This window comes from Ichthyophthirius multifiliis, assembly GCF_000220395.1.
Source record: "Ichthyophthirius multifiliis unplaced genomic scaffold scaff_1120509250855, whole genome shotgun sequence".
Lineage (NCBI taxonomy): Eukaryota > Ciliophora > Oligohymenophorea > Hymenostomatida > Ichthyophthirius > Ichthyophthirius multifiliis.
Window position 1 is genome coordinate 98,817 of NW_004086434.1, and position 25,377 is coordinate 124,193.

Below are 25,377 nucleotides of genomic sequence, written 5' to 3' on the forward strand. Positions count from 1 at the left end.
AAAAAAATATTTATTTAATAATATAAAAAATAAATAAATTATATAAATAATTAAATCAAATTTTATTATACAATTAAATATATATAATTTATATTTTCATTTATTTCTAATAGCTTCTAATTATTCATTAAAAATTTACTATTTCTATTCTTCACTCCATTTAAATTCTTCAGCAAAAATATCACAAACATCTTTCAAAATTTAAAAAGAAGCCTTATTATCTATAATCCCCACCCTCAACCTTCTCAAAACAGTATCTGAAGGATACACAACCATTTCATTTCTAATTTAATATAAAATTTCTGCCCTAAAAAACTCAAAATCTTTATTTAATTTCTCCATTTGACCTAAATTCCCCTCTTAATATTGATTTTCTACCAAATTCATAATATGAAAAGCCCTTAATCCATAAGTTGTAAATAAATATTTAGCTAAAGATTTTTTTATACCATATTAAGAAATTAATAAATTAACATAAGTATTTACATATAATTTTTTATCCCTAAAAAAATCTCCTTTATTATTATTTTTATTAGGTTCTCCTAACAACTTAATATTTATTGTATTTGAAAGTTTGTCTTTTTTAATTAAATCCAGTGTTTTTTCTGCAATTAACCTATATTATGTCCAATTTCCTCCGAAAAGAGAAACTAAACCTTTTCGTGACACTTCGATTTCGAAAAAATCATTTCCTATATTTCCATTATTTTATAAAATAGAATGCCTAAAATCAGAAAACGAAGAATTTAAACTTTAAAAAATATTATATTTTTAACCTAATTTAGGTTGTAAAAAATTCAATTATTTGAATAAAAAAGTTGTTTCTTCAATATCTTTATTCTCCATCATTATAGGCGAAAAATACTAATTTTTAACATCCTCAGTAGCCCCTAGTATAGCCCTTTATTTAAACGGAAGGAAATAAATAAGCCTATCTTCAGAATTGAATATTAAACCAAGTTTTTTATTGGTAAAAGTTAATGGAAATGATAAATGAACCTATTTTTTGGACTAAAAGAGTATTTTTTTTAAATATTTTTATCTTTTTACATTTCTCGTATTTAATCAGAGTAATATCCTGTACAATTAATGACATTCTACCCTTATATATTATATATTTTTCCTTAGACTTTATCTTAAAACGAAACTCCTTTAATTTAATCATTTTCTAAAATAAGATTTTAAACTTCCGCGTAATTCAAAATATTTCCGTTTTGGAAATTTTATTAATACAAATCCAATGTACCAGTCAATAAAGTGTCCAAAACCATTCTAGAATCATCAAAAAGGCCATCATCTTAATATTTTACTCCAAATTTATATTTTTGAGTATCTATTTCTGGAAAAAGTTACTATATTTATTAAGAAAAAATTAATTACGGAGTTTTATTATTAGTATATGTATTATTATTATGGTTTTTTTAATATAAAAATTTACTATAAAAATGATATATTAAGCATATAATATAGGATTATATTCCTTCTAATAAACTTTTGTTTAAAATTAAAATCGGTAAATGAGAATTCATGTAATATGCGCGTTCTATAAAAGAATTTTTCTCAGTAATATTTTCTTTTATTTACTATATGTAGGAGTCTGTTTGGTCTTTATAATTCCAGGAAAGTAAGTTTCGAATGTTATGAATTCCGCCGTTTATTACTTTTGTACTTTTAGAACTTAATCCGCTAGAGAAATCATCCTTTTCTAATAATAGGCATTTTAAGTTACGAGCGCAACCTTCTAAAAATACACCGGAGCCCATACAACCGCCTCCAATTATTATTAAATCGTATTTCGGAGTGTTTTAAATATCTAAGAGGTGGTCCTGACGGGTTTTAAGAGTGTATTTGGGAATTTAGGTGTTGAAAGGTATTTATGTATGTTTTTTTCTAGATTTTATTTTGGTTTAATAGTAAAAAGTGGAGGCTATTAATGGAATTGCAATTAATTTGAGTTTGTAAGTTTTTAGAAATTAGTTCATTTTTAAAAAAATTATTAAAATTATTTATATATTGCTCAGAATTTTTTATATCTATAGAAATAAAGATAAAAAATTATTTATAATTAATTTTTTTTTATAAAGATTAAAAAAAGTATAATAATATATAAAAAAAAGATAAATATTTTAAGAAATTAATAATTAATATATTTATGTTAAGTAAATTCTTTTTATTTTTTGTTAAATTAGTTTTAATTTAAAATTCTAAAAAAATTATTCAAATAATATATTTTTATTAAAATCTCAAATTTTTTTTAAAAAAATTATTATAATAAGAATAAAAATAATTTTAGTTATTTTTTTATTTTTCTATTAAAAAAGTAATATATTTAAATCAAAAAAAAATATATATATAAAAAATATTAATTTTAAATTAAATATTTTTTAAAAAAACACATAACAAACATAAAAATAATGACAGAAATAAACATATAATAGTATTATTAAATTCCCCACCAAAACCAATAAAACGCCCAACAATACCCTTAAAATCTTCCCCCAAACGGCCCTAGCGTAGTAATGAATACTACTCCAGAATTTATATATAATCCATTACCCCCATCTCCTTATAATGTTTTATGGGCTCAAAATAAGGACATAAAAACTGACGATACAACACCTTATATGATTCCAGCTTCAGTAAATCCTAAGAAAAGTTCAGTAACAATATGTATTGATGATTCTAATGAAATGATAAATCTATAGGCTTAAAGAATTGCTATGTTAGAAGAAAGATGCGATTTATTAACTAAATAATATTAAAGATATTATTCTGGTTTAAAAAATAAAGACGATGAGTTAAAGCATTGGAAAAATAGATGCGATTTATTATAAAGTCATTTAAAAGTACCTTATACGAGAATTGAGGAACTTTAAAGTTAAAAAAATGAAGTTAAAAAAGATTAAATTAGAATGGTGTAGATTTTAAAAAATGCAGAAAGTGAATTGGAAAATTTAATTAAACTTTCAGATTAAAAAGAAAAAGATATTGCTTTTTGGAAAGAAAGAGCGAAAAAAGCAGAAAAAACTTAAACTATTATTATGTCTTTGGAACATAGGATTAGGATCTTGGGTTAAGAAAATAATAGATTAAATAGCTTAATTACAGAAGGTTCTAGGTATAAACCACCTTAACCTTTTAATTTTTGGTAGTAATAATGATGGAATTTATATTTTTTTATTTATATATATAAATAGTTATATTTTTTTTTAAGCAGTTTTTTTTTATTGAGTCTTTTAAAATATTTTGTATTATTATTATATAAAAAATTTATATTGTTTGTATATTTTTTTATTTATTATTTTCGATTTAATTTTTTTCTTTTTAATACATAAATAATTAGTTATTTATATAAAATTTATTTTTTAAAAAAAAAAAAAAATTTTAAAGTTATATTTTGTATTTAATATTTGATTTTGATTTTTTTATAATTATGTTTGAAAGTTTTTTTATTTTTTATATATAATTATGTAATTTATACGTTTAAAATATTTTTTTTTGAATTTGATTAATAAATATTAATTTCTTTTCATTTTTAGTATTAAATTTTTATTATATTTTTGAATATGTAAGTAAATATCTAAGAATCTCAATAAATTACGGTTCCCAATTCATAAAGATATAAATTCTCAATATTCTCCCACAAGTATCGAAGTAAGATCATATGCTGAATTTTTAGGAATTAATTTAAATGAAGATAAATATTTTTTTATATTGCAAGGGAAGTACTTAAAGTTCGTTTACTATATCATTAGAAGTCACTTTAAAACTCGGAAGAAAATATATATTATTAGAGTGATTAACATATATATAAAAGACTTTTTAAAATCTTTGTGATTAGTAATATAAAAATGAGTATTTGAAAGTGAAATAAAAATATTAAAGTGTTCCGATAAAAGAATATATTTTTTAATAATTAAATAAATTATGATTTTTAAGAAGAATGATATTAGTTTATAATAGAGAAATCGAGATATATTAAACTTAAAAAAAAATTAGAAGTAAATTGTTTATTAATAAAGAAATTTATAATTATAAAAATCTACTTAATGAAATTAAAAAAAAAATGGTGAGATATAATTTATAATTGAAAATTCAATAAAATTAATAATTAAATAAATAAAAAAAAATGGTGTAAATTTAAGAATTCTATATAAAAATGTAATTAGAAAAATAAATAAATTAATAATGGTAATAAAGTTAATAAAATAAATTAATAATGGTAATAAAGTTAATAAATTAAGTTTGATTATTTATTTAATTTAAGAAAAATAAAATTTTAATTGATTAAATGCTAATTTTAATTTATTTATTCAAAAAAGAAAAATAATAATTTTTATAATTAGAAATAAAACAAATAAAGGGAATAATAGTAATAAATGTTTAAGAAAAATAAAAGTTATTTTAAAGAAAATATAAATAAAAAATTAAATGTAAGTTCTGAGTTTGCTTGAAATAATATTTTTAACAATAAAAAAAGAAAATATATGATTATTATATATATAAATATATGTTCTTAAAAATATATGAATAAAAATTAATATTCAGAATATTGAAAAAAAAAGAGAAATTTTAATCAGTTTAGTAATAAAATGTTTAGAAAAATTAAATTGAAATTGATGAAATTATATGTTTAATATAAAATAAGATGAAATCAGTGTTTTAAAATAACAAAAAAATTCAATACATTTATTTTTAAAAAATTTTAGAATGTTGGTACTATTTAATTTATTGAAATATTTTTTTTTTTTATATAAATAATTTAAGATAATTAAAAATAAATTAAAATAATAGAAAAAAAATATTAAAGTATTAAATAGACATAAATTATATTATAATTGAAAATAAAAATTTTTATAATTTTATTAAATATATAATAAATATATTAATATTTTAGTAAAATAATAATAATAATTAGAAATCTAATTATAATAATAATTATAAGAAAATAAAGAATATAAAAATTAATAATATTATGAATAATATGATATGCATTAATTAGATTAAAAGTAAATTATATTTAAAATTATAATCACTTAATTCGTATAAACTAACCTTAATACATTAAAATAAATAAATTTAAAAATGCAGATGAAAGTATATAAATTGTTGTAAAAAAAGAAATAAAATTATTTAATAATAAATAAAAAATAAAAATAAAAAGAAATAGTATAAATTAATAAAAAAATTCATTATTGTGTAAATATAAAATTAAATATTAAAAATAAATATATAACTACAACAATAAATTAAAAATTAAAAAAATACATAAAAAAAAACATAAAAATAAAAGTAATACAAATGAAGATAATTTAATTATATATAATTATTTATATAGTTGATTATAAATTTGATAAAAATAATAAATATAAATTAAAAATATATTAAAAAAAAAAAAAAAAATATTTAAATAATATTAATCTAAAAATAAAAAAAAATATATATAAAGATATAAAAAAATATATATAAATTAAATAAATAAAAAATATAAAAATATATATTTTTATATATATATATAAATTATATATTTATATATTTATATATTTATATTTTTATATATATTCATATTTTTATTTATGTATATATTTTACATTTTTGTTAGATATATATAATATCTTATTTTAAGATATAAAGTAAAAAATAATAGATTATTAAATATTTATTAATAAAATTTTTCTTTTTTTTTATTATTCATTTTTTTTTTATAATAAAAATATGAATTACTATTTAACATAAAATATAGATAATTTTTAAGAGAAGTTAATTTTTTTTTATCTTTGCTTATATTTTATTTTTTAAAGATAATTATAAATAAAATATTATAAATTTAGTTTTAATAATATTACATAAAATTATTTTAATATAAATAATTTTCAATTATTTAATAATTGTAATAATTTTAAATTATTTAAAAGCATATTTTAATTTCATATTTTTTTTATTTTTATATTTTATTGTATAAATAAGATGATTTAAAAGTAAATAATAATAAAATTTATATAAAAAAAAATAATTATTATTATTATTATTATTATTATTATTATTATTATTATTATTTATATTATTATTATTTAATATATTTTCTTTCTTTATTTTATATATTTATATATTTTTATTTTATATTTTATATATTTATATATATTTTGTTTTAATTATATATTTTTAACTTTTTTATTTATATTTATATATTTTATTTTATTTTAATATAAAATTTACTTTATTATTTTTTTTATTATTATATATTTTTTATAATTTTAATTATCATTTATTTATTAAAAATTAATATAATTTTTCTTATTTTACTTATTAAATTATATTTTTTAAAAAAATATTAAATTATTTTTCTTTTCAATTTATTATTCAAATTTATTTTATAAGCTTTTTTTAATAATATTTTTAATTATTTCACATCATAAATATTAATTTTCATTTATTTTTATTAGAAACTATATAAAATAATTAAAATATTTTAAAAAAACAAATATAAACATTATAAAAATAAACTAATAAAATTACTTTTAATATTTATTTTTTTATTTAAATAGTTAAATTATTTATAATGATTGCATTTAAAATTTTAATTATTTCTTCAAAAATATTTTTTTTTTAATATAAACTAAATTATTTAACACAATAATCAATAAAAAAATGTGAAGATTTATACTCTGAAAAAACTAAAAACTATTTTTATTTACATTTTTTCTTTTATTAATTTTTTGTTTTATTTTTTTCCAAAATAACTATTATAGATAACCTATTTATAATAATAGAACAAAAAAATAAAAAGTATTGAAATAAATATTAGTAATATTCATTTTTATATAGTGTAGTTTTATGGATTTTTTCGTCTATTTCTTTTATGTTTTTAATTTATTACCTTATTTTTTCATTAAAGCAGTATTATTTTATATTTAAAGTAAAAAAGAAATATTTAATTTATTAAAAATAATTAAAATTATTGTATTCTTATTTAGAATTTATGATAATTTTTTGAATATATCATATGTTTTATTATAAAAAGATATTTTTTAAAAACTAAAAAGACTATATAAGTCTTTTTTTGAAGTAAAATTTATAATAAATAGGTATTTAGAAGTTTATTATTGGTTTTCGATTTTTGATTTAAATTTTAGATAAATTTCTTTCTTATATTTTTTAATTTTTTAATTATTTTAACTGAATTTTTATAAATATTTTTTATTAAAAAATAAATAAATATATATATGTAATATATATTTATTTATTATTTAATATAAAAAATAAATAAATATTTTTTTATTCATATTACTTATCTTTTATATGATTTTATATATAATTTAAAATAAATAAAAAAAATATTATTTAAATTCTTTAATTATAATTATTTTTAATTTTTTATTATTTATACTATTTTTTTAATTATTATTTTATTTTTATATTTTATTTTTTTGAAAAATATTTATTTATTTTAATAAAATATTTTTTTAAATTATACATTATAGTATATAAATAAAATTTTAAATATTTTAATAAACGATATTAAAATGTCAAATTCATAAGAAAAATCATCATAATAAATATAATTATTATATTTAAATGTTAAGAATTAACTTCAATAAAATAATTATTAGTAAGCTGTAATTTTATTTATTATATTACTAAAATAAGAATAAGCTATTTTTATTCAAATAAAAATATTAATATGTTTCATTTTTTTATTTTAAACCAGATAGAGTTGATAAATTAAATATTTGAAATTGATAAAAATTAAATTTAAGCTTTGAATTTATTATTTTATTCTTAGAAAATGTTAATATAGTAAAATTAAAATAACAAAGATTAAAATTAAGATTATTCAAAATGTATAAATATCTTGGATTAAGCATTATAGGTTATTTAAAAATAATTTAAAATATTAATATAATATAATAAAAAATAATAAATAATTATAAAAAATAAGTTTTTAATTATTATAAATATACATTATAATATATAAATTTATAGATAGATCAAAATAATTTGCTTACATTATTTCATTTTGGTATATTTTACTAAGAATAAAAAAATTATGAAAAAGCAATAAAATTTTATGAAAAAATAATAAAAATAAATGAAGAAGACACTAAAGGAATATTTAATTTGGCTATTTGTTATGAAAATCTGAATTAAATAGATTAGTCTATAAAATATTATGAAAAAGTAAAATAAATTATTATATAAATTAATAATAATAAAATAAGCTATTAAAATGTAATCCATTTTTTTCAAAAGCAGTTATTAATTTATCAAATCTTTTGATTTAATAAAAAAAGATTTCAAAAGCAAAAATTATTTTAGAAAAATATTTATTAAACGCCCCTTATGATGAAAAAGCAGCGAATAACTATAATATTGTTTTAACCTAAATAAATAATTAAAATTTATAAAATAATAATAATTTATAATATAATTTTGAAAAAATACTTAGATAAACTAATCCTAATCCTTTAACTTTTTATAATTATGCAATTTTTTTATTCAAATAAGAAAAATTAAGTCTATCATTGGTAGTTTTTTAATAAATTACTTAAATGAAAATAGATTTTGATAATCCTTTATTTATATTAGCTTATATAAATATTAGCATAATATATGAAAAATAAAAAGAATTTTAAAAGGCATAAACTATATTAACTAAAGTAATTTATTTTTTTAATAAATTATTTATAAAAACAGGTTTTAGACAAATTCAATTTAATTCTAAACATAAATTAAAAATTAAAAATATAAGAAAAAATGAACATATTAAATTAATACATTAATTAAGAATAAATAATAAATAATTAAAGTGTAAATTATAATAATATTTAGCCTTAAATAATTTTGAATTCAGGAAGAATAATATAGTCTATTTCTAAAAACAATTAATAAATATAAGACTCTTATTAAAAGTTAAATAATAACAATAATCTAAACATTTTGAATTACACAACTCTTTCTTCTTAAAATTTTAATAAAAATTAAATATAATTATAAAGTCCTATAATAAACAATAATTAACAACAAAAAAAATCCTTATATTTTAATCATAAATAAATATAAAGTACTAAATTATAAGAATTAATTTCTCTAAACACAAAAAGTACTTAAAATACAAAACCAAAAAATCTTACTTTATCAATAAATGGACCAGTTTTTATTAATAAAAATGAATTTTTATCTTGTACTTCAAGGAAAATTTAAAAAAAATATTTTTTTCTAGTTCTTTAATGATAAAATCTGATAGAAGAAGTTATTAACCTATTATTTAAAAACAACTATAAAAAGTATAAAAGTAATAGTAAGTATAATAATACTAAATAAAATAGAAAAAATAATAATTCGATGTTTTTAAAAAAAAGGAAATCTAAACTTAATTCAAAGAATAATAATAAGAATAGAAACAAACAAAAAAATAAAAAACTATATTGGAAAAAGAAAACAGATAAATAGAAGAAAAAAAAGAATTAATTTTAGAAGACTTTTAAAGGATAAAGGAAAAAAATTCTGTATAAAAATCGTCAGAAAAAAAACAATAAAATAAATTTTCCGAAGTTATATAAATAAATAATAATTTAAAAAAAAAAAAATCTATAGAAATAATAGATAAATAATAATAAAAATAAATTTAAGAAAAAGTTCAAATAGAAACTTAAGAATGCTTAAAATCTTAGAAAGAAACTAAAGAAAATCAAGATATAAACGAAGTATTTTAATAGGGCTTATAATATTTAAAAAAAAAAGATTATTTGAATTCAGAAAAATAGTTTTAATAAATTTTAAGTAACAATATTATATTTTAATTTTATAAAATAAAAATAAACAACTACTATTTAAAAATTAAAAAAAAAAAGAAAATGATCCTAAAAATATTCCAGCCTTAATTTAATATGGAATAGTATTATAACAACAATAAAATTTCGATAAAGCTATAATTAAATTTAAAGAAGCTTTAAATATAGATGAGAAAAATCCTTAAGCAAATTTGAGAATCGGAATCTTATATTAAACTAAATTGAACGATTTAGAAAACGGGATGTTCTATATAAAAAAATGCTTAGAATAAAATTAAGAAATAGCCAAAGCCCATTATTATTATGGTATAGGCTTATTCGAAAAAAAAGAATATAATTAAGCTATATAAGTTCTAAAAGAATGCTTGAAATTAGACTCTAAATATGTACCGGTTTTTAAGGCTATAGCAAGTGTTTATTATGAAAATAATGAGGAATAGCAAGCTTTGAAATATTTTATGAAAGCTTTAGAATTTGAACCTAATAATTTAGAAGTAAAACTTAATTTGGCAAATTGCTTTTATTTATTGGAAAACTATGAGCTGGCTATTTAATATTATAAATAAATTATTGCATCTAGTTCTTAGAATATTGATGATATTCATTATAATTTAGGTAATTGTTTTTATAAAAAAGGGGATGTTGATTAATCTATTATTCATTATAAAAATGCTTTAGAAATAAAATAATAGAAACCCGATTGCTTATATAATTTAGGTTATTTTTTTTTAAATAATTATACTATTTTTATATATATCTAATTTTTTTTATATTAAGGAAATGCTTATTGTATAAAATAAAACTACGAGAAAGCTTAAAAGTGCTTTTAAAAAGCTATAAAATTTGATCCTTAGAATTCTTCAGCTATTTATAATTTAGCAAATACTTATTATGTGTTAGGAAATAGTGAATAAGCAGCAAAATAATTTGAAATAGCTTTAAAATTAGAATAGAATAATGCTGACTGGTTTAATTATGTTGGAGGATTATATTTTGAATTAAATGATTTAGAAAATTGTAAAAAACATTTAGAAAAATCTTTTTAATTAAATGATAAAAATTATGATACAGTATATAAATTGGCACGTGTTAATTTTTCTTTAAAAAATTATTAAACAGCCATTTCTTATTTAAAGGTAATATATATATTAAATTGTAATATCGAAATTTTGTAAAATTAAAAATAATATTTTTTTTTTTAGCTTATTATTAATTATATATATTTAAAAAATATATATATATATATTTTTTTTTGTATATTTAATTTTCTTTTATTATTAATTTTTCATTTTTATTATTTTAGATTATATAAAATATTTATCCTTAAAATAACGAAATAACAAGTTTGTACTGCTAATTATAGCAAATGTTAAATGATAATTAATGATTTTTTTTTTTCAAAATAAGATATAAATATTATTTATTTTAAATTTGTCATTAACTATATTTTTAAAATAATATTATATGTTTGTATTTTTTATTATTTTCAATTCATTTTTTTAAAATTATTTGGTATGGTATGCATTTAATTGTATAAGATTAAAATTCATGCATTTAGATAATATGGAAATTATTTAGATATTTGAATATGGCTAATAATTTTTTAATTATATCTTATAATATGATTTTATTTGTTAACTTAGAGAAATATATTTATCTATTACTTAAAATATTTTTTATATTTTAATATATATTTAACTCATTAATTAAAATAAAAATGTAATAGAAAAAAATAAATATATAATTCAATAAATTTTAAAAATATTCAATGAAAATAAAAATACTTTTAGAAAAAAAAAAGTTAAAAAAAAGAAGTTAATATTTATTTATTAAAAAAAAAAAAAAATATGTAATTAGCATTAATTGTAAATGTAGTATATAATTTTAGTGCATAAATATAAAATGTAAATGTTTTTATAAAATTTTATATAAATTTAAATTTTATATATAATAATTTCTAATTATATTATTTATAATCAAAATATTAAATTATTTTTAATTATATTGCATTTTTATTTATTTTTAAATAAATTTTATATTTTATAATTAAAAAAATCTAATTATATATATTATAATAACAAATTTTTAAACACAATAATATTTTAATTATGTATTTATTATATTATTATTTTTTTTAATTAAAATATAAAATTATTTAATAATCTTTTATAAATCTTTGAAATATATCCATCTTTTTCTTTATTTTTATAAATATGAAAATTTCACATAAACTAATGAACAATTTAATAATAGCAAATGATAATAATTTACTTAGGAATAAGAAAAACAATTTTTAATATATAAAATTTATTTAAAAAAAACAAAAAAATTCTATATAATATATAAAACTATAATTTAAAATACAATTTTTTTTTTTAAATATAATTTTTTTTTTGTAAGATTTAATAATTTTAATAAGATTATAATAATAAAATATCATGAACAATATGTAATAATATTAAAATGAATTATAATAAATAGCATTTCCAAATTTGTGAAATTTATAAATAAAAAATATGAATATTAAATGCATTAAATATGCTACATTTTCTATAAGATTAATAAAAATATCCTCTATACATTCTTAAATTTTAAGATCCCTTAAATAAAACTTATTAATACAGTTTACGAAACATTTTATTTATAATCTCAATTTAGATCTAAAGTATTTTTAGTTTTATTTGAAAAATTAGAAAAAATTTGAAATTATATTAGACTTGATAAAAATTAAAATATATATTAAGTTTCTTGGCCTGACTATTGTAAAATATCATTAAAAATTAATTATTTTTTAATTTTAAACTTCTTTTGATAAACTACAAATCAATTAAAAAATGTAAAGATGATAAAATTATAATATAATGAAATTTACTATAATAAATTAGCATAATTTAAAAGTGATATTGCTTCTACTCTGGAAGAAAAATAATAATTTAGAATTTAAAAATTCCAAGCATATGTTACTGAAGTTTATTTGACTCAAAACTTTCGTGTAATTAACTTATATAGAAGATTAAAAAGTATGGTAATTATTAAAATAAAAACGAATAAAAATAATAAATTATTTATTTTTTAAACAATGATAAATAGTGGTAAGATATTGTTTTTGATAAATTTAAAGTCCTTATTTTATGTAATTTTAGTTTTCCAAATATAGAAACACCTTTCAATAGTAAATTCTGTAAATATTTTTCGCTAGAAAATTATGTCGTTATAATGCAAAACAATCGACCAAAGAATTGGGTTTATTCTTTCTGTAAGTGAAGTTGATCTTAGTTAGTTATCTAAAAATAAATATATTTGTTAAAATTTATTAGCAAAGTTTAAATATTAGACCTTATAGATCTTAAAGAATTAGAATTAGAATTTAATAATTAAGGAAATTGTTAAAACTTAAATTAAATTTAATAAAAATAATCAAATAAAGAAAACAAAGTCTAAATTATATCTGATGAACTTTAGATTGATTTTAGCCTTTTTTAATAAAATAATTAAAAAATATAGGAAAACCCAAATACTTATATAAATAATAGACTACTAGACTACTGAATTTTAATAATATAATTAAGATATCAAAAACATAAATATTTTTTAATAAATAAGTAAAAAACTTTCATAAGAAAATTTATAAATTAATAAAAAACTGAAAACAAAGAAAATTAGTAAAATATCATCTTAAGAAAATTTATAAATAAATAAAATAGATTCTTTAGTAAATTAGCAATCGAATTCTTAATAAAATATTTAAATGAATAACAAAAATTTCTTAAGAAAATATTTAAATAGATAAAATAAAATTCAAGGAGAGTTTCAAATAAATAAGAATTGATCTTAACAAAATAATAAAATAAGTAATAATCTTTCTTATGAAAATTTATAAATAATATTAACTTTAGAATCAATAAAAAATATTTGCAAAGGAAAGTTGTTGACAATATCAATTTAGATAATTTAATTAATAATCATATTTTTTTTAAAAAAAGGTTATAGTTAGTTATAAAACAATTATTTTAATTCAGAAAAGTATTCCTTAAATTATAATTTTTATTAATATGAAAATATAAAATTTTATTTACAAAAAATATTCATATAAAGAAATAAATAACTAGTAATAAAATTAAGATTAAAAATCAAATAACAGCTATTTTAGATGAAATAATATAAAGGAAAATAGTAAAAATGAATGTTTAAAAAAGATTGGATTAATAAAAATAAGATAATAATTATTAATTAAATAAAAGTTAAATATAATTTATTAAATATCAATTGAATTTAAATATTGAAAATAGAGATAATATCCAATTATAAAATAAATTAAAGTTAAAAGGACAAATAATTATTTTACTTTAAAAAAAGAATATCTTTGCAAAAAGTAATTTTTTTATATTTTTAATTAAACATTTTATTAATTAATAATTAATAGTGATATAAAAGTTAATAAAGGAGAAGAAATTATTCAAATAAATAAATATTTATTACTTAAAATATTTAAAATAATATCTGATTTAATCATTATCAGTTATAAAATGAAAAAATAATTAATGAATAATAATAATAATAATAATAATAAAAAAATATATATATTAAAATATATATTTTAATTAAATTTTTTATGATATTAAAAAATATTACATTCTTATTAAATTTTAATTAAAAAAATTATTTTTAAATATTTATTTATTATTTAAAAAAAATAAAAAAAATAAACCTAAAAAATAAAATAAAATATAATTAAAAATTTTATTATTTTAATTATTTCTTTAATTTTAAGTTTTAAATTTATCTATGTCTTATTAAAATAACAAAGGTAAAGGTAATTTTCATTTATTAAAAAATTAATTTTCAAAGAATTTGAAAAATAATACACCAGCGAATAATAATATCATAAATTATTTAATGATGCCAAAGAAAATATTCTCAATAATAATTATGAAGCGACAGTTAAATATATTATTTAAAATAATATTTTTATTAATACATATTTAAAAAAAGGAATAAATTTTATAAGAATTACTAAAGTTAGAAGTTAATAATATTGAGTCTTTAAACTTATTAGCATATACACGGAAATAAATAATTTTGAAAAATAAAGAACAAAATAATATAGAAGAAAAATTAGAACAATGTTCATAAATTTTATAAGAAGCATTAAAGGTTTTATTTTTTTTATAAGAAAATTCTAAAATACAGAATAAAAAAATGATTTTAATTTAAAAAAAAAAAAAGTTGGATAAAACAAATTAATTAACTTTGTTTAATATAGGAACATTTTATTATGAAATAAAATAATATGATAAAGCAATATCTTATTATGAATAATGTTATAAGAATAATATTTAAGATACAAGAATATATTTCAATTTAGCAATATCTTATGAAAAGCAAAATTAATATGAAAACGCTTTGTAAAATTATGAAAAAGTATAATTTATTAAATTTAAAATAAATGAAATCAATATAAAAAAAAAAATATTAAATTTAAATAATATAAAATTTCATTATATTTGTTTTTATTTTACATATATATTTATTTTATTTATTATTATTTTTTTAAAAAAATAAATAAATATATATCATCTGTATTTATAAATATTTTTTAAAGGCCATAAAAATAAATCCTTATTTTTCTGGAGCAATAATAAATTATACTAATTTATTAACAAAATGTCAAAAAGTTACTTAAGCAAAAGCTATATTAGAAGAATATTTAAAAAATGCACCTTTTGATGAAAAAGCAGCAAATAATTTAAGTATAATTTTATCTGAAAGAAACTAATAAAAAAAAGCTTAAGAAAATTTTTAAAAAATGCTTAGATAACCAAATCCTAATCCATTAACAATTTATAATAATGGTATTTTTTTATATAAACAGGAGAATTATTAATAATCTCTTGAAACATTTTATAAATTTATCGAACTTAAATTATAAATTGATGATCCTTTATTATAATTAGCATACATAAATATTGCCTTAATATATTAATAATTAAAATAATATGATAAAGCTATAGATACATATAATTAAGTGAATTTTTAATATTTATATTTATAATTTTTTATTTTTTTTAGATGTTTTAAAAATTTAATTAAGTTCTTAAAAATAAAGAAGAGATAAAAAATAAAATAAAAAGTTTAAATGAATTATTAAAATTATAAGAAAAATAAAATGGTTATTAGGTTTTGAATACAGAAAAAGATTTTTATTAAACAAAAAATAAATTCGTATTGAAAAATTTGAATAATTTATAAACGAAAAAAATGAATAGATTTTTAGAAAAACGTAATAATTAAAAAAGCTTAAATAAACAAAATGAAGAATAATAAAGTTTATAGTAAACATTAAAAAATTAATAAATATAAAAATTAATTAAAAATAATTACACTTAAAACTTTTAGCCTGATTAATAATTTGATATTTAAGACAAACCCGAAAATTTATAAATAAACAAATAAAGGTTATCTTCTAATATGTAAGAGAGTGTTAATGATTAAAAATTTTTAACTTAAAAATAATTTAGTAGTTAAAAAAAAGATGATTAGAAAGTTTTCTTAAAAGATTTGGAAAAAAAAACTCTAAAATATTAAATGGGGAATAAATAAAATATTATTTATTAAAAAAATAATAATAATTATAATTAGTTTAATCATTATAGTTAAACTATAAACATAAACGAATAAAATTAAGAAATTTACAAAAATGATTAATTTAAAGAAGAATTTCATTTAATGCAAAATAAAAATATATTTTAAAATGATAATAAAAAAAGTTTTTATATTTATAAAAATTAACATGAAAATATTAGTTATTTGGATATATAGAAACATGACAGAAATTAAAATATAAATAAAGATTAAAAATATCATTAAATATTAAAATAATAAAAATAAACAGAAAATTAATAACCAAAAAAATAAACACTTTCAAATATTTAAGAAAATTAAAAATTAAAATAATAATAAGAATATAAATAATAACAAGTATAAAATTTATAAAAACAAGAATATAAATAATAATAATTATAACAAGAATAAAAATATCAATTAGAATATATATAGAAATAAAAATAACATTATGAATAAAAATAATAACACGAATAAAAATAATAATAGGAACAAAAACTATAATAAGATTAATAGTAATAATAAAATCAATAAAAAATATAATAGTTAGAATAAAAATAACTTTTAGAATAAAATTAATAATAAGAATACAAAAAATAGTAAGAATTTCAAAAAAAATAAGAATAATAATAACATTAGAATCAAACATTATTATAAGAGTAAAAATAGTAATAAGATAGCTCTTAAAAATTAATTTAAGAATAAAAAATGGATGTTGATTCTTAATTAGAGAAGGAAGATTAAATGTAACAAGCTAATAAAAAAAACAAGGAATTATTTTAAACAGATTAAGATCCTTTATAAAACTAAGTTTAAATTTAATAAATAAAAAAAATAAGTTTCGATTAAACTTAAGAAGTAAATAATAAAGATGATGTTTAAACTAAAAAAAAAATGGAGCAAAATTATTAAATTTTCATATAAAAAGATGAAAATTAACAAGAGAAAATACAATAGAATATTAATGAATAAAGCTAAGATTAAAATAATTAATAATAAAATGATTAAAAAGTAAAATAAAATAGTTTGGTCTAGACGAAAGATTAAGATAATTAAATTAATAAAGATAAATTAAAAAATTCTGAATAATAAAATATTGAAATCACATAAAATTAATAAAGATAATAAGAAAATATTTAATAAAAAGTTGTGAAAAATTAAAATAAATAATAACAAAATTAATAAAGTCCAAAATAATAACTATAAACTATTAAATAAGATGAACAAAGCCCTAAAAAATTAGACTAGGTAATTAAAAAAAATAATGAAATTTCGAATAAAGAAGAATAAGCACTCATAAAAGATTAATAAGAATAAGTTCTCATAAAAAATTAATAAGAATAAGTACTCATAAAAAATTAATAAGAATAAGCACTCATAAAAGATTAATAAGAATAAGTTCTCATAAAAGATTAATAAGAATAAGCACTCATAAAAGATTAATAAGAATAAGTACTCATAAAAGATTAATAAGAATAAGTACTCATAAAAGATTAATAAGAATAAGTACTCATAAAAGATTAATAAGAATAAGCACTCATAAAAGAATTAATAAGAATAAGTACTCATAAAAGATTAATAAGAATAAGTACTCATAAAAGATTAATAAGAATAATAAATATAATTTTTAGTTTAAAGCATTGATTAAACCAAAATTAGTTAAGATATAAAATAAAAAGAAATAAATGATTCTGAAAATTAAAATAACATTTAATAAGTTTAATAATAAAATATAAATTCTGATACAAAATTAATTTAAGAATAGTAATAAAATATAAATTCTGATGCAAAAGTAATTTAAGAATAGCAATAAAATATAAATTCTGATACAAAAATAATTTAAGAATAGTAATAAAATAAAATATCAAATAATGAATCATTTAATTTATAAAAAAACTAAGAATAATAAATTTAAGAATAAAAGCAATAAATAATATAAGAATAAAAAGTTTTAGAATAAAGTTAAGAATAAGTAAGTTAACAATTATAATAACAAGAAAAATTTGATTAAAGTTAAGAAAAAAATAAATAAAAATAGAAAGAAAATAAATAAGAAGAATACAAAGATGAATAATAACAAATAGAATAAAAATAATAATAATAATAAGAATAATAATAATAAGAATAAGAATAAGAATAGGAAAAATAATAAAGCTAAAAAGAATAATAAAAATAAAGTGAATAGTAAAAGTAATTATCAGAATAAAAATAAGAATTATAGGTAGAAGAGAATAAATAAGAATTGTAGTTAGAAGAGAAAAAATAAGAATAAATATAATAGTAATAATCTGATTAATAAATTAACTAAAAAAGTAATAGTTAATCATAACTATAAGAAGAGAATATTTAATAAATACAAGTAAGTATATAAAAATAATAAGAAAAAGAAGTATATTAAAATAATTAAGTTGAACAAAAGAAAGAAAATATAGAAATAGATAATTAAGAACCATAAGAATAATAAAAATAACTAGAATATTCAGAATAACCTGAATTATAACAAAATCAATTACATTAATAAGATTTTTTTTAATAAAATTAAGAAGTTAATGAATAATAATCTATTCTAAAAGAAACTAAATAAGAAAGCAGCTAAAGTGAGAATAATAAATAAGAAGATTAAACTTTGATAAATAAGTTAGTAAAATCTCCATTAAATAAATAGAAATCAAATTCTTTATAATTTATGTAAAATAATGAAAATTAAGTTAAAAGTAATAAATAAATTGAAGAGGAAGAAGAATAAGAAAAAAAAATGTGCAAGGAAAATTCATAAAACGAAATAGACTAATAAGAAATAAAATAAAATTCAATTACAAATTTATAAAAAAGCTCTAATATTACCGAATTATCTTAAAAAATGTAAAAGGATTTAGAATAAGAAGTTTAAAATGAAATTAATATTGAAAAATAACCATCAATAAATAATAATATAAATGATTAGACTAGCCAAGATAATGAAAGTAGTACTAATAAATTAGGATCTTAATTCCATTTATGGACAGGCGAACAATGCTTGCAAATCATAGAATAGGATCCTATTAATTATTAGGCTTATTATAGATTGGCGTTATTCTGTTTTGATAATTAGGACATTTAAGGGGCTAAACAGTACCTTTTGAAGGTTTTTTAAATAAATAAACAATTCAAATCCGATAAAGTTAATATGGGTTTAGGAGAAATATTTGAATTGGAGAAAAATTATGAATAAGCCTTATATCATTTTAAAATTGTTTACAAAACAACAGATTAATAATAACTTATATTATTAAAAATCGCTAAATGTTTTTATAAAATTGGAAATATTTCGCATGCTTAGAAAACTTATGAAGAAGCTATTAAGGTTAATACGAAAAATTTTTTACCTTATTTGAAATTGGGATGGATGTAAATTAAAAATGGAGATATTAAGTTGGGAATTAATAATTTATAAAAAGCATAGTCTTTATAACCTGATAATTTCGAAATTACTGTTAAGTTAGGAAAAGTATTTATAAATATAAACAAAAAAATTAACTTTTTTTTTTTTAGGCTTATTTATTACTAAATAATGAAGATGGAATTGATGATGCCATTTTTCATCTTACTAAAGCTTTGTCTATTGATGAAAATGATTATGATTGCTTAATTGGATTAGGGAAAGCTTATGAGAAAAAAGGAGATATTGATAAGTCTATATAGTTTACTTAAGTGGCTATTTCTTTACCTAATAGTTTACCAAATATTAATTCTATTTTATTTTTGGGAATGCTTTATTTGAAAAAAAAAGATATTTATAATGCTTCAGAATAATTTAAAAAAATCTTATGTAAAAAAAAAAAATTATATATTTATATAATTTTAAACCAATTTTTAAAAAAATAAATATATTAAAAACAAAGAAATCGATCCTAAAAATGTAAATGCATTAATTGAATATGCAACATCTTTAAGTTTATAAGGTTAATATGATAAAGCAGTTTAATATTTTAAGTATAAAAATTACATTTTATTTCATTTTTTAAAAAAAAATATAAAATATTTAAAGAGAAGCAGTAAGCTTAGATTAAGAAAATATAGTCGGAAATTTAAGATTGGGAAAAATATTTTAAAATAAGCTTAATGATTTGGATGGTGCAATAGAATGTTATAAAAAAATAATTCAAGTTCAACCTGAATTTTCAAAAGCTCATTATTAATTAGGACTTGCCTATATAGAAAAAAAAGAATATAAAAAAGCTAGCGAAGAATTAAAATAGACACTTAAAATAAATCCAAGATTCAGTGGGGCATTTAAAGCTATGGGATTAATATTTTACAGAAATGCAAATGAATAGATAGCTTGTAAATATTACTAAAAAGCATTAGAATGCGATCCTACAGATATGGAATGTAAGGTAGGTTTGGCTAATTGTTATTATTTATTAGAAAATTTCGATTTAGCAATTTAATATTATGAAGAAATTTCAAATATCGATCAAAACGAAGAAATAGAATATAATCTTGGTAATTGCTATTATATGAAGGGAGAAATAGATGAAGCTATTTCCCATTATAAAAATTCAATAGATATAAAACCAGATAAAACTGATTGTTTATATAATTTAGGAAATGCCTTTTGTATCGTACAGAATTTCGAAAAAGCTTTAGAATGCTTTTAGAAAACTGTAGATATTGAACCTCATAATTCCTCGGCTATATATAATTTGGCAAATACTTATTATATATTAGGAGAACATGAATTAGCTTTTATTTAATTTGAAAAGGCTTTAGATTTAGAACCAAATAATGAGGAATGGTAAGGGTATATTGGAGGATTATTTTTTGAAAGAGGGAATTTCGAAAAAGCCAAAAAACACTACGAAAAATGTGTAGAATTGGATCGTTAAAATATTGATGCAAATTTCAAGTTGGCGAGTATTTTTAATAATCAGAATTAAAAAGATATTGCTTTTTAATATATAAATGTACTTTTTTTAGTTTTTTTTTTTTTTTTTAAGTTTATTTTCTTAGATAGTTTTATAATTATAACATGATCATTATGAAGGATTATATCTTAAATAAGAATTAGAGTAATATTTTAAAAACTAAAATGAATAAAAAACTGATAATTAAATTTGAAGATATAATTAATGATAAGAAAAAAAAAATTATTTATTTTATTATTTTAAAAATATGTGTTTAATATATAGATTATTTAGAAAATAATCATTTTTTTTTTTTTTAATTAAAAATAATATTTTTTTTTTTTTTTTAATATTTATCAAAACATTAAAAAATATATTTAATTATTTCAATTATTCATTTTTATAATTATTCTTTTAATATTTATAGTCCTTAAAAGAATAAAAATGAACATAATTTTTAAATATGATTAATTTAGTTTTTATTTTCTATATTTTTTTTTTTTAAAAAAAAAAACATAACAAAAACTTAATCATTTATTATTGTGTAATTTAACTTAAGCAACAATCACAGTTATATCATCGAGTTTACCTCCCATATATATCTAATTAGCTAATTTAGCTTTAATAGCAAAAGGGGATTCATAAAGCCATGTTAAAGATAATTTTTTAGCTTCCTTACCCAATTAACTTGCATAAGATTAAACATCTAAGTTTTTTTCAGATAATAAGTATTAAGAAATTTCATTTTAAATATTTCTTACATATACATTATCAAATAACCCATCAGTACCAGCTACAATAATATCATTATGCATTATTTTATGTTCTTATTCAACAGCTTCTTTAGGTAAATCCCCATATCCTTATCCTCCAAGCTATTATATTTATAAATAAAAATATTAATAAATATTTATAAATAAAAATATACTTAATAAGGAAAATCAAAAGACTTTTATTATTCCTTAAATTAATATATTAATTTAGGGATATTATTTTCATCTAATCTAAAAATAAGATACCCAGTATCACCTATATATGTACTTTTTAAAACATTAGTTTATTTATCTAATGCTAATATCAATAGAGTACTATTTTTTATTTTCTTATTATATTTTTTTAATTATTTTTTATTTTTTTACCTTGAACCTACTACATTAGTTTCTTTTGCTGCATGAATTAATAAAATTTTAGGATTTTAAATATATTTTAGAATATTTTATGAATAGAACTTTTAAACACTATTTTTATATATATAAATATTTTTAAAATTTAGATAACTTTTTTATTAATTCTCTACTATATTCAGCAGGATCTATTCCTTTTTCTGCCCATTTACCTACACCATCTGCTATTGCAATTAAACTAATTTTTTGTTTTGTTTATAAGTTAATGTTAATACTATTATGTAATAAATACTTCTTGTCAGTAAAATTAAAATCTTCTCCTCCGTTTTTTTCGTTATTTGGGCAAGGGAAAACTTAAATTCTATTTATTTAATTTTTTTTTAATAAATATTTTTATTATTTTTTTTAAATACCCTATATCTAAAAAGTTATTTTATTATAAGTGCAGTTTTGCCTAATTTTATTATTAGAGAGTATAATATAGAGCTAATGATGATGTTAATCCAAGTAACGTTTTTTCTAAATTAAATTTATATATTTAAATTAATATAATTCTATTTATTTAATTATTTTTATTATAGATGCTTTAATTATTTTTATATTTGTTATTGTTTTTATATATTTTGTTTGTATTTTACTTTTATGGAGTATTTTTATGTTTTTTAAGAAATTAGCAAACATATTTCTTTATATATATATATATATATAATAATTTTTTTAAGTATATATGTTTAAATAAAATAATTTTTTAAATAAAAACAAGTATATATTTTAATTTATATTAATGTGTTTTTTGCTTAGAAAAGAAATAAAAAATTTAAAATATAGAATATAATTCTTAAATTAATTACTATAAATTAGTTATTTATTTTTTATAATTTTTTTTTTTTTTAAGAAAATTGAAAATATTATATTAATTTTAAAATAATTCTAAATACAAAGTTGATATATATTTTTTTTTAAAAAAAATTGTTATTATTAAAAACTAATTTTATAATTTAAAAAAAAAAAAAATGAAATAATTATTAAAAATAAATAAATCAAAATACAATATATTTATAATAATTAAATAAAATATATAATAGATGATCTAATAAAAATATATTATATATTAATAATAACAAAATCAAAAAATTTATTTTATAATAGTTTCTTAATATAAAATAATACAAAAGAAAACCAAAATAAATATATATTACTAATTTATTATCATGATAAATTTCAATTATAATAGTAAATAAATATAAACAATATATATATTATTTTTTCAATAAAGTAGATTTTAGTAATCGAGAACAGCTTAATATCCTTATTCATCATATATTTATCTTAAATTTTAATTACTTAATATATTATAAGCATTTCTTATTTAATTGAATTTTTCATAAATATCATTTTAATCAATAATTTTATTTTATTGGAATAATTTATCTGGATGGTATTTTAAGCTTAATTATTTAAATTTTTATTTAATTTAATCTGTGGATGATTAAGGATCAACTTATAAAATACAATATAAGTCATTTTGATAATTTATTATGAATTATTATATAGCATCTTCTTATCTTTGCTTTAAATACTTATCAAAAGATGAGAATATTTTTTATTTATTATCTGTCTCATTTAACTTTTTTTATATAGAATTAGCATTAGAAGTATTGTTTCTAATAGGAGATTTTGAAGGTGTTCTCTCAGTTTATTATATTTTTTTTAAAAACTAGTTTTTTTTAGAAAATAAATCATCAAATATATCACTCATTTTTTTTTAAAAATTGAAAAATTGAATTTTATTTAAATTTGCTTAAAATAAAAATCATATTTTAATATAAATTATAGAATCAAATATTTTCTTTATTAAAAAAAAAAATTAAAAAAATGATTTTAAATACATTCTAAAATTAAAATAAAATATTATATAATTTGTATTAAAAAAAATATAGCAAAATACATTATTTTTTAATGTTTTTATATTTAAATAATAATTTTTTCAGGCTTTTATTTTAGGATTAAATGGTTTTGGTTTTTCATTTACAATTCCTACATTGATTCCCATACTACCACATTATCCAACAATACACTTATTTATTTTTTTAAAAAAATATAATTTTATTTAAGAGTACTTTGCAAATATTTTCTAATGAAGTATTACGGAAATCGAAATCCATTTCTTTCTTTATTTTTGCAATTTCATATACATATCTAACATCTACTTCATCTGTAGTAAGATGTCCTGTGTATTATGTAAGTTTATCTTTGTCTATATATTTTATAAAAAAAAAATTATTTAATTGAACTTTTAACATCTAAAATTATTTAATACTCAATATCTTTTTAATTAACCAAGATGTTGGTGGCGGCTTTATTATATAATTATAACTTCTATCTACATATGCTGCTAATTATACTCTTAGGGGAATATCAGATCTTATGTGAGCAGTCGCAGCATTAAAGTCCTTTTATATTAATTTTTTTAATAATGTTTTTTTTTTATTAAAATTTTATAAATATTTGTTCTCTTTATTTTTATCTTACTTTACAAAAAAACATCATATTTATGCCTAAAGGACCCAATGATTAACCTTTATTTTTTATTAATTAATTTTAAAAATTCAGTAAGTAATTTTGTTAATTGTTTGCTAACCCATTTTTGGATTTGGTTTTGCAATTCCTGCAAATACAGTAAGATTTATAATGGCTATTTTTATAATTTTATTTTAAATTAAAACTAAATTAATAATATTTACCTTTTATTTCACTCATTTTAAATATTTTATTTTTTATAATATTTATTTGTATTTTTTTTAGATATAAAAATATTGCAAAAGAGTATTATAAAAATAAAATATTTTTAATTTAAATATATTTAATCAATTCTAATTGTTTGAGATTTTATTTTTTTAATTTTTTTGAATTTATAATTTAATAAATTAATTTTTATATAAACTACGAAGATTT

General features: G+C 15.5%; 4 protein-coding genes across 4 annotated transcripts, besides 66 other annotated features; 3 read left to right on the forward strand and 1 right to left on the reverse strand. All coding sequences in view use genetic code 6, as the record gives it.

The window, feature by feature from the left end:
- Positions 1 to 55: part of a microsatellite that runs on past the window's edge.
- A 2,464-nt stretch (positions 56 to 2,519) lies between these two features.
- IMG5_102620 (hypothetical protein) lies at positions 2,520 to 3,161 on the forward strand (the record flags this gene model as incomplete). Its single annotated transcript, XM_004035200.1, has 1 exon — positions 2,520 to 3,161. One exon carries the CDS (start codon positions 2,520 to 2,522, stop codon positions 3,159 to 3,161), a length of 642 nt encoding a protein of 213 aa, XP_004035248.1.
- A 1,014-nt stretch (positions 3,162 to 4,175) lies between these two features.
- Positions 4,176 to 4,239: a microsatellite.
- Positions 4,177 to 4,238: a microsatellite.
- A 1,018-nt stretch (positions 4,240 to 5,257) lies between the features above and the next one.
- Positions 5,258 to 5,292: a microsatellite.
- A 61-nt stretch (positions 5,293 to 5,353) lies between these two features.
- Positions 5,354 to 5,448: a microsatellite.
- Positions 5,413 to 5,489: a microsatellite.
- Positions 5,423 to 5,500: a microsatellite.
- Positions 5,426 to 5,495: a microsatellite.
- Positions 5,494 to 5,562: a microsatellite.
- Positions 5,494 to 5,590: a microsatellite.
- Positions 5,497 to 5,597: a microsatellite.
- Positions 5,503 to 5,588: a microsatellite.
- Positions 5,598 to 5,810: 213 nt separating the features above from the next.
- Positions 5,811 to 5,869: a microsatellite.
- Positions 5,870 to 5,919: 50 nt separating this feature from the next.
- Positions 5,920 to 5,953: a microsatellite.
- Positions 5,954 to 6,012: 59 nt separating this feature from the next.
- Positions 6,013 to 6,072: a microsatellite.
- Positions 6,014 to 6,134: a microsatellite.
- Positions 6,015 to 6,143: a microsatellite.
- Positions 6,017 to 6,201: a microsatellite.
- Positions 6,017 to 6,274: a microsatellite.
- Positions 6,033 to 6,191: a microsatellite.
- Positions 6,060 to 6,245: a microsatellite.
- Positions 6,098 to 6,274: a microsatellite.
- Positions 6,103 to 6,205: a microsatellite.
- Positions 6,117 to 6,254: a microsatellite.
- Positions 6,169 to 6,275: a microsatellite.
- Positions 6,170 to 6,259: a microsatellite.
- Positions 6,218 to 6,250: a microsatellite.
- A 410-nt stretch (positions 6,276 to 6,685) lies between the features above and the next one.
- Positions 6,686 to 6,726: a microsatellite.
- Positions 6,727 to 7,354: 628 nt separating this feature from the next.
- Positions 7,355 to 7,426: a microsatellite.
- Positions 7,361 to 7,418: a microsatellite.
- Positions 7,364 to 7,421: a microsatellite.
- Positions 7,392 to 7,426: a microsatellite.
- Positions 7,415 to 7,466: a microsatellite.
- Positions 7,467 to 7,888: 422 nt separating this feature from the next.
- Positions 7,889 to 7,935: a microsatellite.
- Positions 7,905 to 7,938: a microsatellite.
- Positions 7,939 to 8,035: 97 nt separating this feature from the next.
- Positions 8,036 to 8,088: a microsatellite.
- A 298-nt stretch (positions 8,089 to 8,386) lies between these two features.
- Positions 8,387 to 8,430: a microsatellite.
- Positions 8,431 to 10,249: 1,819 nt separating this feature from the next.
- Positions 10,250 to 11,377, forward strand: IMG5_102630 (hypothetical protein; the record flags this gene model as incomplete). Its single annotated transcript, XM_004035201.1, has 2 exons — positions 10,250 to 10,508; positions 10,569 to 11,377. 2 exons carry the CDS (start codon positions 10,250 to 10,252, stop codon positions 11,375 to 11,377), a joined length of 1,068 nt encoding a protein of 355 aa, XP_004035249.1.
- Positions 11,052 to 11,090: a microsatellite.
- A 309-nt stretch (positions 11,378 to 11,686) lies between the features above and the next one.
- Positions 11,687 to 11,748: a microsatellite.
- Positions 11,749 to 11,889: 141 nt separating this feature from the next.
- Positions 11,890 to 11,932: a microsatellite.
- A 217-nt stretch (positions 11,933 to 12,149) lies between these two features.
- Positions 12,150 to 12,186: a microsatellite.
- A 2,138-nt stretch (positions 12,187 to 14,324) lies between these two features.
- Positions 14,325 to 14,361: a microsatellite.
- A 1-nt stretch (position 14,362) lies between these two features.
- Positions 14,363 to 14,392: a microsatellite.
- An 87-nt stretch (positions 14,393 to 14,479) lies between these two features.
- Positions 14,480 to 14,529: a microsatellite.
- Positions 14,530 to 14,720: 191 nt separating this feature from the next.
- IMG5_102640 (hypothetical protein) lies at positions 14,721 to 21,427 on the forward strand (the record flags this gene model as incomplete). The annotated part of the gene is made up of 7 exons (XM_004035202.1): positions 14,721 to 15,212; positions 15,394 to 15,881; positions 16,622 to 17,011; positions 18,390 to 19,899; positions 19,944 to 20,220; positions 20,294 to 20,384; positions 20,440 to 21,427. The coding sequence occupies 7 exons, from the start codon at positions 14,721 to 14,723 to the stop codon at positions 21,425 to 21,427; spliced, it is 4,236 nt and encodes a 1,411-aa protein (XP_004035250.1).
- Positions 16,134 to 16,168: a microsatellite.
- Positions 16,624 to 16,674: a microsatellite.
- Positions 16,740 to 16,805: a microsatellite.
- Positions 16,741 to 16,808: a microsatellite.
- Positions 16,744 to 16,776: a microsatellite.
- Positions 16,750 to 16,826: a microsatellite.
- Positions 16,870 to 16,910: a microsatellite.
- Positions 16,947 to 17,019: a microsatellite.
- Positions 17,394 to 17,432: a microsatellite.
- Positions 17,695 to 18,027: a microsatellite.
- Positions 18,136 to 18,275: a microsatellite.
- Positions 18,434 to 18,479: a microsatellite.
- Positions 18,446 to 18,585: a microsatellite.
- Positions 18,460 to 18,588: a microsatellite.
- Positions 18,481 to 18,589: a microsatellite.
- Positions 18,495 to 18,564: a microsatellite.
- Positions 18,617 to 18,682: a microsatellite.
- Positions 19,588 to 19,621: a microsatellite.
- A 401-nt stretch (positions 21,428 to 21,828) lies between the features above and the next one.
- IMG5_102650 (hypothetical protein) lies at positions 21,829 to 25,182 on the reverse strand (the record flags this gene model as incomplete). The annotated part of the gene is made up of 11 exons (XM_004035203.1): positions 21,829 to 22,173; positions 22,227 to 22,386; positions 22,438 to 22,536; positions 22,577 to 22,660; positions 22,715 to 22,783; positions 23,061 to 23,107; positions 24,543 to 24,679; positions 24,743 to 24,875; positions 24,955 to 25,001; positions 25,064 to 25,117; positions 25,167 to 25,182. The coding sequence occupies 11 exons, from the start codon at positions 25,180 to 25,182 to the stop codon at positions 21,829 to 21,831; spliced, it is 1,191 nt and encodes a 396-aa protein (XP_004035251.1).
- Positions 22,179 to 22,224: a microsatellite.
- Positions 23,014 to 23,059: a microsatellite.
- Positions 23,381 to 23,430: a microsatellite.
- Positions 25,182 to 25,214: a microsatellite.
- Positions 25,215 to 25,377: the final 163 nt, after the last annotated feature.